The sequence below is a fragment of the Rana temporaria genome, chromosome 10, assembly GCF_905171775.1.
Source record: "Rana temporaria chromosome 10, aRanTem1.1, whole genome shotgun sequence".
NCBI classification, from domain to species: domain Eukaryota; kingdom Metazoa; phylum Chordata; class Amphibia; order Anura; family Ranidae; genus Rana; species Rana temporaria.
Window position 1 is genome coordinate 130456572 of NC_053498.1, and position 17300 is coordinate 130473871.

Sequence of the window (17300 nt, forward strand, 5' to 3'; positions counted from 1 at the left end):
TTAATAAGGGGGTGGGATTAATCATAATAAGGGGGTGGGAAGATTGCAGACAACTCTGACATCCCAGTTTGGAGCTGAGATTTACAAGGGAAGAGCGGGCGAGACCAATTCCATCCCCGGGAGGGGGGAGGCCGCTTGCAGCCCGGACAATACCGCTGGGTGTAAAGTCCTATAATGCGGGATTTCTGACATCTCCCGATTTATAAGTCTCTCCCGGCCCGGTGTGGGGTGGGATCGGATCCGGAGCGGCTGTGCTGGAAGGAGAAGGTGTCCGGGAGTAGATCGGACCCCCCTTCGGGCGGAGTGGTAGGTTCCATTTATAGAGTCGGTGTGGTGTGTAGAGCCGTGTCCTCTGTAGAGCCGGCTGTGTACAGTGTGTCCTGCAGATCATCCCACCATGCGGCTCTGTGTCCTCTCCTGTCTCCGCAGGACAACATCCTCCAAATGATGGACGACAACAAGCAGCTGGCGCTCCGCATCGATGGGGCCATCCAGTCCGCCAGCCAGGAGGTCACCAACCTGCGTACCGAGCTGACCGCCACCAACCGGAGACTGGCCGAGATCAACAGCGGGGGGGAGAGCATGGAGAACCACCAGCACGGCACCACAGGTAAGGACACACACCTACCTACCTGTTTACCCTACATACCTACCTACCTACCCAACCAACCATCCATATACCTACAACCAGCCCCCCCACCCTACATACCTACCTATCCAACCATCCATATACCTACAACCAGCCCCCCCACCCTACATACCTACCTATCCAACCATCCATATACCTACAACCAGCACGGCACCACAGGTAAGGACACACACCTACCTATCTATTTACCCTACATACCTACCTACCTATCCAACCATCCATATACCTACAACCAGCCCCCCCACCCACCCAGGAAACTGTCATACAACAACCTCAGTGTCCCCCAACATCATCCCCACCCCCTCCTAACTGCCCTGTATGTCAGACACATAGAGGGGGCAACTACCAATCATCATCCTTATCATCCCTACCCCCCTTCTCCATCAGTGTCCCCCCCACATCTTCCATCAGTGTCCCCCCCACATCTTCCCTTCCCCTCTCCTCCTAACTTCACTGTATGTCGGCCACATGGAGAGGGACTAAGATTCATCTTCATCCTTATCCTCATCTTCATCCAAGTACCCTCCTAACTGCACTGTATGTGAGCCACACGGAGGGAGCGACTACAAATCATCATCATCATCCTCCTCATTCCCTTAATCAGTGTCCTCCAACATTCTCCTCATCAAATCCTAACTTCACTGTATGTGAGCTACATAGAGGGAGCAACTACAAATCCCCCCCCATCGCCTTTGTCATTCTCATCCTGTCTATCGCTATTACCGCTTATCATCCTCATCACCCCCCGAGAGAGAAACTACACGATCTCATCCCATCCTCATTACCTTCATACTCATGTCATGGGCATCATTATTTTCATCAGTGGTACCCCATCTCATCCTCATCTCATCACATCTCATCACATCACATCCTCATCCTCATCACATCACATCCTCATCACATCACATCCTCATCCTCATCCTCCTCCTCTCATCACATCCTCACTTTACTTTATGAGAGCCACATGAAGAAAGAGGCTACACCTCATCACCCTCATCATCCTTCTCTTCATCATCATTGCCATCTCAATCAGTGTTGCACCATCTCATCCTCATCACCTCCTAACTTTACTGTGTGTAAGACATATGGAGAGAGCAACTACAGCACACCATTTTCTTCATCATCCTCATCCTCTCTCAATCAGTGTTTCCCCACATCATCCTCCTTTCCTCCTTGTCTCTTCTAGTACTGTTACCCCGCAATGCCATTCACTGGGCTGCTGGAGCTAACATCGGCTGTGTATAAACCACATGGAGGGACTCGGTATCATCCTCCTCCTCTTCATCCTCCTCCTTGCCCCCCCCTCCTCTTCATCCTCCTCCTTGCCCCCCCTCCTCTTCATCCTCCTCCTTGCCCCCCCCTCCTCTTCATCCTCCTCCTTGCCCCCCCCTCCTCTTCATCCTCCTCCTTGCCCCCCCCTCCTCTTCATCCTCCTCCTTGCCCCCCCCTCCTCTTCATCCTCCTCCTTGCCCCCCCCTCCTCTTCATCCTCCTCCTTGCCCCCCCCTCCTCTTCATCCTCCTCCTTGCCCCCCCCTCCTCTTCATCCTCCTCCTTGCCCCCCCCTCCTCTTCATCCTCCTCCTTGCCCCCCCCTCCTCTTCATCCTCCTCCTTGCCCCCCCCTCCTCTTCATCCTCCTCCTTGCCCCCCCCTCCTCTTCATCCTCCTCCTTGCCCCCCCCTCCTCTTCATCCTCCTCCTTGCCCCCCCCTCCTCTTCATCCTCCTCCTTGCCCCCCCCCTCCTCTTCATCCTCCTCCTTGCCCCCCCCTCCTCTTCATCCTCCTCCTTGCCCCCCCCTCCTCTTCATCCTCCTCCTCGCCCCCCCCCCCCTTCATCATCCTCCTCCTTGCCCCTCCCCCCCCCTTCATCATCCTCCTCCTTGCCCCTTCCCCCCCCCTTCATCATCCTCCTCGCCCCCCGCAGTACTGTTCCCCCGCACTGCAATGCTATTCTCTGGGCTGCTTGTAGTAACTTTGCTGTTTCCTTTATACAATGACTGAGCTGCTAATCGCAGTCTGTTCAGTTATAAGATGCATATCTCCCCCCCCCCCCCCCCCCCCCCCCCGGATCATAAATATGTAATAAAACTGGGGAGAGAAGTCCCTGTGTGTACACAGCTCTCTATTCTGACTTATTGGTGTGCATGGGAAGAGGTGCCCCAGCTGTTCTGTATACCCAGGCTGGGCACCGGAGCTGGCAATCCCCCGGGGGACTGAAAGGAGGACTGTCATTGGCATCTCTACATTGGGATACATGTGTGGCTCCCTTAAGGACAAGGAACACAACTGTCTGTTCTGAGGTCTCATCCGGTGAATCGGATTGGAGGGGATTGCTAGAGGATGTTCTTTATTTCTTTTATAAAAAAGTCATTTGGGAGTTTACTGTCACTCAGCAGATAACTAGTTTGTTCTTTATCTCCCCTTATTTACTGTATGTGTGATCCACAGGGGTCTGGTGCCCCACCACCCCATCATTGGTGCCCCACATTAGGTTGCCATACTGGGATGGTTTCTGGCTCTGTGTGTGAGCCACATGGAGATACAGCTACACCACATCTTCCTATCACCTTCATTACTAGTCATCACCCACACTGCCATCATGCTATAGACTGTGCTACTGTCCAGCGTGAGCCACATGAGTGTGCGGATACCCCACTTTACCACCATCAATGTAATTATCCTTGTTCATCACCACTTCATAATCCGTGTCGTTCCCCCCCCCCCCCTATTTTGCAGTGCCAGATACTGTGCTACTGTCCTGTGAGTGTGCTGCTACCCCACTTCACCACCATCAATGTAATCGCCCTTGTCCAACACCACCTTCATCACTTCATAATCCCTCCATCAGTGTTGCCCCACAATGCCGTGCTATAGACTGCTACTGTCCAGTGTGGACCACATGAGTGTGCAGATACCCCACTTCACCACCATCAAAGTACTTATCTATGTACACCAGGTCTTGATCCCTCCGTCAGTGTTGCCCCACACTGCTGTTTCCTAGAATGTTGCACTAAGCCACATGAGTGTGCAGATACCCCACTTCCCCACTATCAATGTAATTATCCTTGTTCTTCACCACTTCATAACCTCATCGTCGGTGTTCCCCCTACTTTGCCGTCCCACATACTGTGCTACTGTTCTGTGAGTGTGCTGCTACCCCACTTCACCACCATCAAGCCTTGTCAAACACCACCTTCATCACTTCATAACCTCATCGTCGGTGTTCCCCATACTTTTCCGTGCCACATACTGTGCTACTGTTCTGTGAGTGTGCTGCTACCCCACTTCACCACCTTCACCACTTCATAACCTCATCATCGGTGTTCTCCTACTTTGCCGTGCCACATACTGTGCTACTGTTCTGTGAGTGTGCTGCTACCCCACTTCACCACCATCAACCCTTGTTCAACACCACCTTCACCACTTCATAACCTCATCGTCGGTATTCCCCTACTTTGCTGTGCCACATACTGTGCTGTTCTGTGCTGCTACCCCACTTCACCACCTTCACCACTTCATAACCTCATCGTCTGTGTTCTCCTACTTTGCTGTGCCACATACTGTGCTGTTCGGTGAGTGTGCTGCTACCCCACTTCACCACCATCAACCCTTGTCCAACGCCACCTTCACCACTTCATAACCTTATCGTTGGTGTTCCCCTACTTTTCCGTGCCACATACTGTGCTACTGTTCTGTGAGTGTGCTGATACCCCACTTCACCACCATCAATGTAATCACCCTTCTCCAACTCCACCACTTCATAATCCCTCCACCAGTGTTACCCCACACTGCCGTGCTATAGACTGCTACTGTCCAGCGTGGGCCACGTGAGTGTGCAGATACCCCACTTCACCACCATCAACGTAATCCTCCTTGTCCAACACCACCTTCACCACTTCATAATCCCTCCATCAATGTTCCTGTACTTTGCTGTAGACATTGCTAACTTTTAATGCTGACTGCTGTGTGAGAGCCACATAGGGGTGCAGCTGCACCACTTCCCCACCATTGCCTTCATTAACCTCCCCTTCTTGATACTGCAATGAAATAAACTGTGCTGCTGTGTGTATATGTCACATGCAGGGGCGGACTGACAACTCATGGGGGGGCCCCCGGGCAATAGAAGATTATGGGGCCCCTGGGCTTATAGCTGGACACCATGCCAGGAGGCAGTGCAGCTAAAATCTTGGGATTTTCACATCAAAAGCATGTTGGTTTCGGACATATCAGGGACAGATGTAAAAAAAAACCCACAGATTTTTACATACTGTCCCTGGTTTTACTGAGCCTGGCAGTGCCCGAGTGCCTCAATGGTCAGTCCGCCCCTGGTCACACAGGTGTGCAGCTACATCATCCTTATTATCCTCTTCACCCCTTCATCATCACCCTCCATCGGTGTCGCCCACATTAGTCTCTGTATACACAAACTTCAAGCATCCCACCACTGATAACTGACGCTGCAGTTTTGATAGATGTTGGCAAGTTTTTAGTATGTTTTTATGCTGGTTTTACATGGGGCCGCATTCTAGAAGGATGCAAAATCAATCAATGGATCAGTTCATGTATTATTATTGGTATCTGGATGGTTGCATTGATCAGTTGTTATAGAAAGCCGGTTGAATTTCCTAAATCGATAACGGTATAGTCATCACCGGTGACCCGGTAGACGGATCGTTGTGTTGGTTCGCACACCTGCTGTGTTCATTACTGGAGGCTCCAGGCTTTACTTTTTGTTGTTTTTTTATTTATTTGGTGTGAAGAATGAGGCAGGAAGAGTGAGACTCCAAGCAGAGCTGAGAATTACAAACGGGGGGGAGATCTCGCCACTGGAGTGAATGAGAGCGGCGAGAATCTGGCCGGTCATTCCAGCGCAGGCATAGCTTGAATATCAATCTTTTTAGAGGGCTGATTCTCTGGTGTGTGTTTTTTCCGCAGTTCTCTTTGTGTAGGTTTGCATAGGAAATGTAGAATCCTTTGCTACGGATCTGATGCATCTCAGCCGAATATGTTTCGTCCTCTCCGAGAGGAACCAGATCCACTGTATTCCCTGTGATTGGACGGAACTCGTAAGTCATCAGCTCTTGTATGAGACCCATAAATGTGGAAAGACGTTCTTCTGCAGGAATATTCCGTCTTATGAATTCAGTTTTCCAATAATGGATGAAGGCAGATGGATTTTTTTTTTGTTGCCTGGGGAGTTCTCGGAGTCGAGGGGCAGCTAACATCTAGGCGGTGATTCTCAACGTTAATTTTTGCACTAGAACTATATCGATTTGCTATTTTTATGGAGGAGATCATTGTGCCATAGCCGTGGAATTTACAGAACATATGGTTTGTGTTAGAACCTTATAAAATGAGCAGAACTTGTTGTGAACAGGGTGGCTCCCAAATTAAAAGCTGAATTCCACTCGGGTCCCAGCCCATGGATCGCGTCGGAGGGGATCTAATGTTCTTTTGTTCCATGTTTTTTTTTTTTTTTTATCCCTATGGAGCAGGGTTTGACAAATTTGCTTGGAATCTAGGAGCCAGCTAAAAGTTAGGAGCCAGAAAACGCGCCCCGTCCCGACGAGCTTGCGCGCAGAAGTGAACACATACGTGAGCAGCGCCCGCATATGTAAACGGTGTTCAAACCACACATGTGAGATGTCGCTGCGATTGGTAGAGCGAGAGCAATAATTCTAGCCCTAGACCTCCTCTGTAACTCAAAACATGCAACCTGTAAAAAAAATTTAAACGTTGCCTATGAAGATTTTAAAGGGTAAAAGTTTGTCGGCATTCCACGAGCGGACGCAATTTTGAAGCGTGACATGTTGGGTATGAATTTACTCGGCGTAACATTATCTTTCATAATATTAAAAAAAAATGGGGATAACTTTACTGTTCTATTTTTTAATTTAAAAAAGTGTATTTTTTCCCCAAAAAAGTGCGCTTTTAAGACCGCTGCGCAAATACGGCGTGACAGAAAGTATCGCAACCATCGCCATTTTATTCTCTAGGGTGTTTGGATAAAAAATATATATAATGTTTGGGGGTTCTAATTAGAGGGAAGAAGATGGCAGTGAAAATAGTGAAAAATGACATTAGAATTGCTGTTTAACTTGTAATGTTTAACTTGTAATACCAACGGCCACCACCAGATGGCGCCAGCTCACATATGGTGGTAATAACTTGTAATACCAACGGCTCACCACCAGATGATGCCCACCTTCCAAGCCAAGTCGCCAGGACACTATTTCTAGTCGCCATGGCGACCTGGCGCCCGGGATTTGTCGAGCCCTGCTATGGAGTTTCATTCCAGACTTCCCTGAATTGTATTCCAAACCCCAAAAAACTGTATCAGCTGCATGTTCCTGAGATTTAAAGTACACCCTTACATATTACCCAGTGCAGTGACTGGCCTCAGGTGATAGTTGAAACAAATCTTTCTACATAAGTTGTACCTGTGTATCTGTAGCCCTTTCTACTCTACATCCATTCAAAGTGCTGAATATAAAAGCTTATCTGAGAGTTCAACAAAAAAAAGCCAGGAGAGCAGAAGTTACTCTTCAGAGCTCGGGGAAGGGGCACGCCCACCTGCACACAGGAACGGAGCTGAGGCTGTCAATCAGCTGGAGCGCCTTCCCCTGTCACCATTTTTCTCTTGGTGTCAGCAGTGGTGTATTTAGGTTTTGTGCTGCCCTAGGCCTGACGAAACTCGTGCACCCCCTAATTTAAATATGACCCACCCCTTCCCTGTCAAGGCCACACCCCCATTTAAGACCCGCCCTGACACTTTCCAGTGGGGACACTAGTTCTTTAGACCTTGAGGGGGCAGTAGAGTCCCTTCATTTGGAGGGATTTACTCTGACTTCCTGTTTTGCTATGGAGCCCGTCAGCTGACTTTTTGACAGTTTTAAGCTTCCCGGCAAGGTCTCTCTCTCTCTCTCTCTCTCTCTCTCTCTCTCTCTCTCTCTCTCTCTCTCTCTCTCTCTCTCTCTCTCTCTCTCTCTCTCTCTCTCTCTCTCTCTCTCTCTCTCTCTCTCTCTCTCTCTCTCTCTCTCTCTCTCTCTCTCTCTCTCTCTCTCTCTCTCTCTCTCTCTCTCTCTCTCTCTCTCTCTCTCTCTCTCGTCAAAACTAGAAGCGACGCAAGGGAGACGCTCTATAGGCCTTATAGCCCTGCAGTAGGGTGACAACGCTTCTCCTCCAAAGATGCAGTACATTGAATAAACATTATCGCCTTCGGACAGGAAGTGTGTTAGAGGCAGGACCAACGGGTGAAATCAATGTCTACAGTCGAAAAACCAATGCAGCCACCGCATCTAAAGCCTTGGCACACACGATCGGTTTTCCCGATGGGAAAATTGCCATGTTTGCTTTGGTCGGGAAAACCGGCCATGTGTATGCTCCATAGCAGTTTTCCCAACAGGAACCGATCGTGTGTACCGAGGCATAAGGCTAGGTTCAAACCTTGTGAGGGTCAGGAATGCACGCAAAATCACTCGCTTTCCCACCACGCACAGAAATGCGCTGCCCTTCAGAGGACGCGCTGCCCAACGTGTGTGCCAAACTGCCTAGTTCGGTGTGGCACGTTTTTTGGAAAGGAGTCGGGGACTACTTGTCCATGTTTCTTTAGCGTAGGCTAGGCCTGGGCCTACGCTTTAGGCCATCGAAATGAATGTGCTGCCCTAGAAAATGCATGAAAAATGTGTGGAAACATGCGCATTTTCCGGTGATCTGCCGATATATGGTTCCGGCTATCGTGAAAGTTCCTGAGCAGGCGCAATGTGATCTGCCGATATGGTTCCGGCTAACGAGAAAGTTCCTTTTTAAGGACTGCGCAAACTTGCCGACGGAAATCTCCGAACCTCGGCCGGTGACTTGTCCTCAATGTTCCCCTGTGGGGGAAGTTCCTTCACTGACTGCGCAGGCGCAAACTTCCCGACGGAAATCTCCGAAACTCGCCCGGCATCCAGGCTCATTCTTTAACATCCCTGTGGATTGGAGGATGTTAAAAAAAGAGCCAGGAGTCCGAGCGAAGGCGAGGAGTCCGAGCGAAGGCGAGGCCGCCTGGCCACTTACCTCAAAATCCACGTCGCCCTGGATGCTGGCCGCCGTTCGGGGATTTCCGTCAGCAAGTTTGCACCTGCGCAGTGCTTGAAGAAACTTTCCCGATAGCTGGAACCATCTCAGCGCATCAGTTTGCGCATGCGCTGGAACTTCCACGATACCCAGAACCAGCACGGCAGATCACCGGCATCCAGGGCGTCGTGGATTTCGAGGAAAGTGGCCAGTCGGCCTCACGTCCTCGCTCGGCCTCCTGGCTTTTTTTTTAACATCTTCCAATCCACCGGGATGTTAATGAGCCTGGGTGCCGGGCGAGGTTCGGAGATTTCCGTCGGCAAGGATTGCACCTGCGCAGTCCTTGAAGGAACTTTCCTGTTAAAGGAACCTTAAGGACAAGTCACCAACATACCTGTATGGCAGGGGTCTCCAAACTTTCTAAACAAGGGGTCAGTTTTTTGTCCTCAGACTTTTGGGGGGGCCGGAGTAAACATCGGCATATTTAGTATTGGCGGTTTGTAATCGTACCCCATTGTTGGTATGATGGGGAGGAATCGTGCCCCATTATTGGTGCCAGTGGGAGAAATGATTGTTGGTGTCAGATGGCAGAATAGTCTTGTATCTGTGGGAGGAATAGTGGGCCCAATGGGCCTGATTTAAAGACGGCAAAGGGCCGCAGTTTGGAGACCATTGCTGTATGGTGTGAGCCTATCCTGGGGAATGGGAAGTTGTAATGTTACATTTGTATTCTTGTGTGTCTGTGACACTTTGTTTCTTGACACATTTTACGTTGGATGTAACTCTTGATCAGAAATTTCCTTTCATGAGTTTCTACCGAGTCTTTTCTTTGGGCAAATAGATTGTGGTGGGGATGGAATGTCTTTCTAAAATGTTTATCAATATTTTTCAGCATTTCGGAAATATTCTATCGGTATTTGTAAATAACACAATTTATTAGAACAATAGTGCAAGCTAAAGGTCAGTTGGTTGTCTTTCAAGCATCTTGTCAATTTTGTTTCATCTGATATTCAGTTCTTTCGCGATGCTTCACTTTTTGTCTGCAGCCAAAATTTATACCGCATGTTGCGATTGGTGGACAGCAAGGAGGGGGCGGGGATGAGACCTGTCATCCTGCACAAGGGGGGAGAGCAGCAGGGAGCGGTCTTTATTACAGGAAGATCCCGCACAAAGGGAAAGTCTCACACTGGATTACTGCACAGATCTGGAAGGGATACACAAAGCACACCGAGATACGAGGAAGGCTATGCGTGATTAATAAGGATGAGCTCCAGCGTGTTCGCATGGTACACGTGCAGAGCCTGCCAGGAAGTCTGCGCTAATCACAGTCAGGGAGACATTTCCCGATCTCTGCAGCCTAGCATCGGAAAATGTCTACCTGGCTGTGATTATAATGCGCAGCGCCATGCAGTCTTCCTGACGGGCTCTGCACATGTACCGTGCGAACATGCTGGAGCTCATCCATAGTGATGAATGTATTTAGAAAATATTTACTTATTTGGAGTTCAGGACCAACTCTTTCCTACTCTATCCAAAATGATTAAATAATACGTTTGCATCCAAAAGTAAAACCTTCGCTTGTATGCTTCCTCATTTTCTACATTTGTCACCTTTCACGGGGGAGGGGGGAACCAGTACCTGTTTTTGACCAGTACTGTTCACCCACGTCCGGGGGAAAAGCTTTGCAGTGCTGTCCCTCGGAAGTTTGCCCCCCCTCTTTTCTTTGCCACCTGGCCAGTTAGAAAGCGCAGCACACTTTGCGTATGCGCAGTGGGGAACTGGCTGGGAAGCAGAAAGGCTTTTCTGACGGTTTCCCTTACCTTGGGAACTTCCGCTTTTCGGAATGCCCCCCCCCCCCTCCAGTGTCACATTTGGCACCTTTCAGGGGGAAGGAGGGAACAGATACCTGTGTAATATGGATATTTGCTCCCACTTCTGGGCTTAGGTCGCCACCTATGCCACATCTGGTGCCTCCTCTGTCCCCCCCCCCCCGCTGTCTTCTGGGAGACACACAGGTCCCAGAAGAAAGCAGGGACCATTCGGATCGCACAGCACTACTCGCGCATACACAGTAGGGAACCGGCTTCACTTCCTGATTCCCTTACCGAAAATGGCAGCGGCAGCACCTGAGAGCCGAGGGCTTTGGGGGAGGACATCGCGGGTACCCAGGACAGGTGTCTCTATATTAAAAGTCGGCAGTTGCAAAAAAAAAATGCCGGCGGAACTCTGCTTTAAATGGTGGCGGCAGCGCCCGAGAGCCGTTCCGAAAACTGTCTTTGGGTGCCGACATTGCGGGATCCCTTGAAAGGAAAGTGTCCTAATAGTAAGTGAGAAGCTACACTATATTTGTATCTGCTGAATTTTCATTTTTTTCGTGGGGGTGAACCTCTAAAGGGGAGTTCCAGCCTTTTTTTTAGTTTATTAAAAGTGTAGCTGCTGGCTTTTAATAAACAGACACTTACCTGCTCCACGGCTCCAGCGCCGGCCGGGGCTCCGCTCCTCGCCCCCCCCCCCCCCCCTCGCCGGCCGGCGTCTTCATTCCTAGTGTGGGCACCCGGCAGTGACAGCTTTCGGCTTCACGGCCGGGCACCCACTGCGCGAGCGGCACTGCGCATGCGCCGTCCGATTGGACAGGTGCTCGCCTACAGGGAGGGGCTGCAAGAAGGCGATTAAGCTAATCGCCTTTCCAGCCCCTCGGTGGAAGGAGGAAGTGGGACAGGCAGTCCCCTTCTCCTGAAGCACCCACTCCCCCCCCCCCCCCCCCCCCAAAAAAAATTACATGCCAAATGTGGCATGTAAGGGGGCGAGGAGTGGGTTAAGCGGAAGTTCCATTTTTAGGTGGAACTTCGCTTTTTTTCATCATGTCACCCATGTTTACCCTCTTCCATTAGCTTCCCAGGGATACTGGTGTGAACCGCGAGCACTTTTTGATGTTGATGATCAAAGCATATTGGGATGGTTTTAGCATGTGCTTTGTACATCTGACTAGTCCTCTGTCTATGGGCTGATTAACCCCACCCTAGTTCATGTTGGCATATAAACTGCACCCTCCATGTGCCCCTCCACCTGTCTGCTGGCTTCTGCAGAGTGAGTTTTGCACTGGACGCATGTCACACTGTGTTGGTGGCACTGTATTTCACTGGCCGCTGCACTGCTTTGTACAGAGGGTATAATTACAATGGGCTGTCATCGCAAGCTGCCATTATACAAGTGTGATCACAGCTTTGGGAATGCTCGCCTCCCCCTCCCCCCACCTGCTGCCCATTCTTCCACTGTAGACGCTGCCTTTGGAGGAGAATCTTGTAAAGCTGAATCTGACCGTTGCGGGCGGTCACCCGGGTGTTTGTTTGAAATGGCTGGCGATTGTCCCCGGTCACACACAGCTTGGCTTGGGTCTCGGGAAAGCTGGAAGAAGATTAATTCACTGTCTGTTGGCGGAGTGGATTTATTCCAGGGACTGGCATTCCGTTTGAATCGGCGGCGGCACAATTAAAGGACTAGGAAGCCGAAGCAAATCAGTGATGTCTGGGGAAGAGCAAAATAAGTTCCATTATCCATGTAGAGAATACAAGCGTCTTCTTTATATACACCAATCAGCCGTAACGTTGTGACCTTCAGGGTTGCCAGCTTTCAGTGAATTTACAAACCGTTTATCATTTTTCTATTTGTCTGTGATTGTCCATAGCGAGCATTCATGGACGGGTGGAAAAATTACGGGTTTTACAAACTGTTAGTAAATTTACGGAAAGTTGGCAACCCTGATGACCACCGACAGGTAAACGGAATAACCTTGATTATCTCATTACAATGGCACCTCAAAGTGGGTGGGATAGATTGGGCAACAAGTGAACGTGTTGTCTCTGAAGTTGATGGGCAAAAAATGGGCCCAACTGAAGTTGGTGGCAAGGTGCTCCATCATGCTAGATAAGGCATTGTTCATCACCGAGCTGTTCTTGGATGGTTGGGAGAAGTTGTACCATTCTTTATTCATGGCGGTGTTCTTAGGAAAAGTTGAGAGTGAGCCCCCCACTCCCTTGGCAGAGACGCAACCCCACACATGACTGGTCTCAGGACAGTGCCATCTTAAGAGCATTATAGGCCCCCGGGCAATACAGTACACTGGGGTCCTGTCTACACAATCATGCACGAGAATAAAAATGCAAATTATCAATAAGGCTATATTTATTGGTACTTCCAACAAATGGCCAGTGTTGGCGCTTCAATCTTCCTGGCACCATGGTTGGTATGGTGTCGGGATGATTGAAGCGCATTATTTCTATTGCATTCTAAAATGAAATGGTTTGACTCGCCATAATGCCGAAACGGTGGGAGCTCCGAGTGTGTCACTTGCCACGTCGCCTGCCACACGTTGCGGATTGTCACTTGCCTGCCACACCTTTGCGGATTGTCACTTGCCACGTCGGCTGCCACACCTTTGCGGATTGTCACTTGCCACGTCGGCTGCCACACCTTTGCGGATTGTCACTTGCCACGTCAGCTGCCACACCTTTGCGGATTGTCACTTGCCACGTCAGCTGCCACACCTTGCGGATTGTCACGTGCCACGTCACTTGCCACACCTTTGCAGATTGTCACTTGCCACACCTTTGCGGATTGTCACTTGCCACGTCAGCTGCCACACCTTTGCGGATTGTCGCGTGCCTGCTAAGGTGGTGTTTTGCTTGTCTCTTGCTTCTTTGTCCCAGAGTCAGGCAGCGGAGAGATAATGTAATCTCTCTGCTGCACAGTGAGGGCTGAAGTTACAGCAGGGATGCGGGGGCGGTGAGAGATGATATCATCTCTCTGCGTGCCGGCTCGCTGATTGGCCAGCCGTCCACTCACACCTAGCCTGCTCTCACCCACACACTGAGCCACACGCCCGCCTGCCCACAAACCGAGCCTCCCACTCTCTTACCTGCCCAGTGCCCACGGAGCCACCCGCTCTCTCAACCTGCCAGGCCCGCAACAAATTTTGCCTGCCCACAAACCGAGCCTCCCACTCTTTCCTGCCCAATGACCACGGAGCCACCCGCTCTCTCAACCTGCCAGGCCCACAACAAATTTCAATGGGCAGGTGGTTCCCCCCCCCTGGGCAACTGCCCAGCGTGCACATGTGAAAAGACGACCCTGTCTCAGGATGCTTTATTGTTGGCATGACACAGGACTGATGGTAGTGCTCGCCTTTTCTTCTCTGGACAAGGTTTGTATAGTGAATCATTTGATCCTGGTGGAGTATCTACTATCTTAGTTGATGCATTTGGTTCCTGCTTGGTGTGATTTGTGTTGTGTCATAGATCAGTCATGTTGTTGCATAGATATTCTCATGAATTGCAGTGATAATGGTTGCATTTACAGGTTCATATTTTCTTTTGCCGGTATATCATTCACCCATTGGAGTGTTGGTATCATAAGCTCAGGCAGTGGGGCTTCACTGGCTCTGACTACATTTTTATCTTCCTCCTGGGCGCTTTTCATACCTTAGTGTTGGGCATTGAGATGATTCTGGCGAAGCTTTAAAATCACTAAGATTTCCATTATATTCAGTGGGGCCATTTACACCTGAGTGTAGTGTCACTTGAAGCTAGTCGGTTGAAAAATTGCGTGGGCTTCTTCTGGGGCAGAGTTGTAGGACTTGGCCTCAAAGGACTTCAATGAGAGCACCTGGAAACGTGCAAAAAAAAAAAAATCATGCCAAGTGCTTGTTCCTCACATGTTTTTCTGCCTAGTTTAGCTTTGTGGAACACCCTGCTCCTGTTGAACAGGCGCTGCTTTAAATTTAGTGGGGGTCTGAGTTATCTGGCTCAGACCAATGTGATTAAGGGCAATTTAGCCTCTGTCCCAGCCATGGCTGTGCTGAGATTATCCACCATTGCTCGCCTGGGGGTGTCATTACCACCCCAGGCCAAGGGTGGCAGCAGCAAGGTCAAGGTGTATTGAGTGTCCCCCTCGGCAGCGAATCGGTGGGAGTGGTTGCCCTCTGTGCATGCTGGGGAGGGGTACTTAAGGGACAGACTCCATTGGTGCGGGTCTGTTCGCGCCTTGTGGCATGTCTGGCCTGAGGTGCGTGTTCTGGTTCCAGGACCACGTTGTCCCGGGGGCTGCCAGCTTCGTCTGGTGGGCCCAGTTGTCTGGCTGGGGCCTTTACTGCAGAGGTGATCCTGTGCTGTCCGTCCTGCGGGAGGAGGCCACCTGATGAAGGAAGCCAGGGGAGGACCTATCCTGGAGAGGGCCATGCAAGAGGCTGGTACCTTGGGAGAAGGCCTGGAAACTTCATCTAAGGATGCACCGTACACCAAGAGGCTTGACCATGTCGCCTGTCGGTTCTAAAGAAACAAAGCTAAAGAGATCCGGGTGCTGAATCCTGTGGCAGAGGATTCCGGACCAAAGTGTCTCATAAGGAACGTCTGTGGCACAGACTGTACTTTGTGCGCCATCCCGGCTGCTAGGCCAGTGAGAGGGACCTATCGGGGTGAGCAATACCCACTTTGGCTAGAGTGGCGACGAGAACTGTTTGCTGGAAACAGGCGTGTTTCCTTACTTTGTGACTGTGCACCTGAACCTACCTACCCTTCATCCTTTTCTACTAAAGTTCTGAAAAATAAATCCAAGAAAAAGAAGTGCATTGTGTGGACATTGAAATTCTTCAGACTCTCCTTTCACCCTGGAGAGCGAGAACATAGAGGTAACGTGCCACCCAAAATATCACCAGCAGCTCCTGCAGGCGTAGTGCTACATTTGCATTGCTAAAAAAATAAAAACCAACCAAAGAAGCTCAAAGTGTGAATGGGGCTTTAATAGGAAATGATGGGACCTGGTTGGTCAGGTAACTGGCATCAACAAAGCGAAGAATCCTGAGTTTCTTGACTTGCATGTAATTCTGCCTGCTTGTTTGTTTTTTTTCATTTTGTTCTTTTTTGTTTTTTCTGTTCATTAGATTCTTTGTCACTGTAGACTTCTTTTTTTTTTTTTTTGTCACTGGGCTGGATTCAGGTAGCTACGCCCCTTCTTACTGCGGCGCAGCCTATCGTATTTACGCTGCACCGCCGTAAGTTTGAGAGGCAAGTGCTGTATTTACAAAGCACTTGCCTCCTAACTTACAGCGGCGTAGCGTAAATGGGGCCGGCGTAAGCGCGCGTCCTATAAATGATGTTGAGGGGGGCGTGTTTTATTTAAATTAGGTTGACCCCGCGTACTTTACGTTTTTTATGCGGATGTGCCGTTCGTGAAAAAATCCCAGTGCGCATGCTTAAAATTCCGACGCAAATCGTCATTGCTTTCGACGTGAACGTAAATTACGTCCAGCCCTGCGCAAACTACGTAATAAATTAAAATTTTGAAGCGGGAACGACGTCCATACTTAACATTGGCTGCGCCACCTAATAGCAGGAGCAACCTTACGCCGAAAAAGCCTAATGTAAACAACGTAAGTAAATTGGGCCGGCCGTACGTTTGTGAATCGGCGTATCTAGGTAATTTGCATATTCTACGCCGAAAACAATGGAAGCGCCCCTAGCGGCCAATGTAATATTGCACACAATTTTACGTCAGCGGAGGAAGCCTATTTTTTTAATTTTTTTTTTGCGTATCTGCCTTTGAGAATCGGCGTAACGATACGCCGGCGCAGATTTGAAATTACGGCGGCGTATCTGGAGATGCGCCGCCGTAAAAGCTTCCTGAATCTACCCCACTGTTTAGACTCTAGGCAGCCTTCCCCACCGAGGCTTTAGTAGTTTGTTTTCACTCCTCTCTAAAAAGTCAGCAAGTATAAAGTTGGTATTAAAAATTCTTTGCGCTGTTTGCAGATAGCGAGATTATTGCTCTGTACTAAGTGTCGGAGTACTTGGTTTATCCAGTTCTGCTGAACATTTTCCAAATAGTTTTTTCGTTGTTTATTTTCGGCTGTATGTTGAATTGCATGCCTGTAAGGCTTTGTACACGAGCGCAAAAGGGGGAGTGCTGCTTTCCCCAGAGATGGATCAAGGAGATTAGCATTGAGCTAAATCGCTTAAAGGAGACTTGTCATGAGATGACTATGGGGCATGTCACAGCTGAACTCGTACAGAGAGTGTGGTTTGCCCGTTGCCCCCCCCCCCCCCCCCCTAATTCAGCAAACTTTTAGTGCTCTTAAAGTGGAGGTTCACCCGAAAAGTTAATTTTTAACATTAGATTGAGGCTCATTTTGTGAAGGGGAATCGGGTAGTTTTTTAAAAATCTGAGCCGTACTTACCGTTTTAGAGAGCGATCTTCTCCGCCGCTTCTGGGTATGGGCTGCGGGACTGGGCGTTCCTATTTGATTGACAGGCTTCCGACGATCGCATACATCGCGTCACGAGTAGCCCGAAAGAAGCCGAACGTCGGTGCGCAGGCGCCGTATAGAGCCGCACCGACGTTCGGCTTCTTTCGGGCTACTCGTGACGCGATGGATGCGACCGTCGGAAGCCTGTCGGAAGCCTGTCAATCAAATAGGAACGCCCAGTCCCGAAGACCATACCCGGAAGCGGCGGAGAAGATCGCTCTCTAAAACGGTAAGTACTGCTTAGATTTAAAAAAAACTACCCGATTCCCCGAGACAAAATGAGCCTCAATCTAATGTT

At 49.8% G+C, this 17300-nt stretch overlaps 1 protein-coding gene across 6 annotated transcripts in view; it reads left to right on the forward strand.

The window, feature by feature from the left end:
• Window positions 1–206: 206 nt before the first annotated feature.
• KAZN (kazrin, periplakin interacting protein) overlaps window positions 207–17300 on the forward strand; it is a 266812-nt gene continuing 249718 nt past the window's right edge. For 3 of the 6 annotated variants that reach the window (XM_040326259.1, XM_040326260.1, XM_040326265.1), the window contains exon 1: window positions 333–610. In XM_040326259.1, coding sequence (XP_040182193.1) covers window positions 445–610 — 166 coding nt within the window. In that variant the 5' untranslated portion in view covers window positions 333–444. Of the gene's footprint in view, window positions 307–332; window positions 611–17300 lie in introns of those variants that run through there. The other 3 variants (XM_040326261.1, XM_040326263.1, XM_040326266.1) reach the window with 2 other exon arrangements.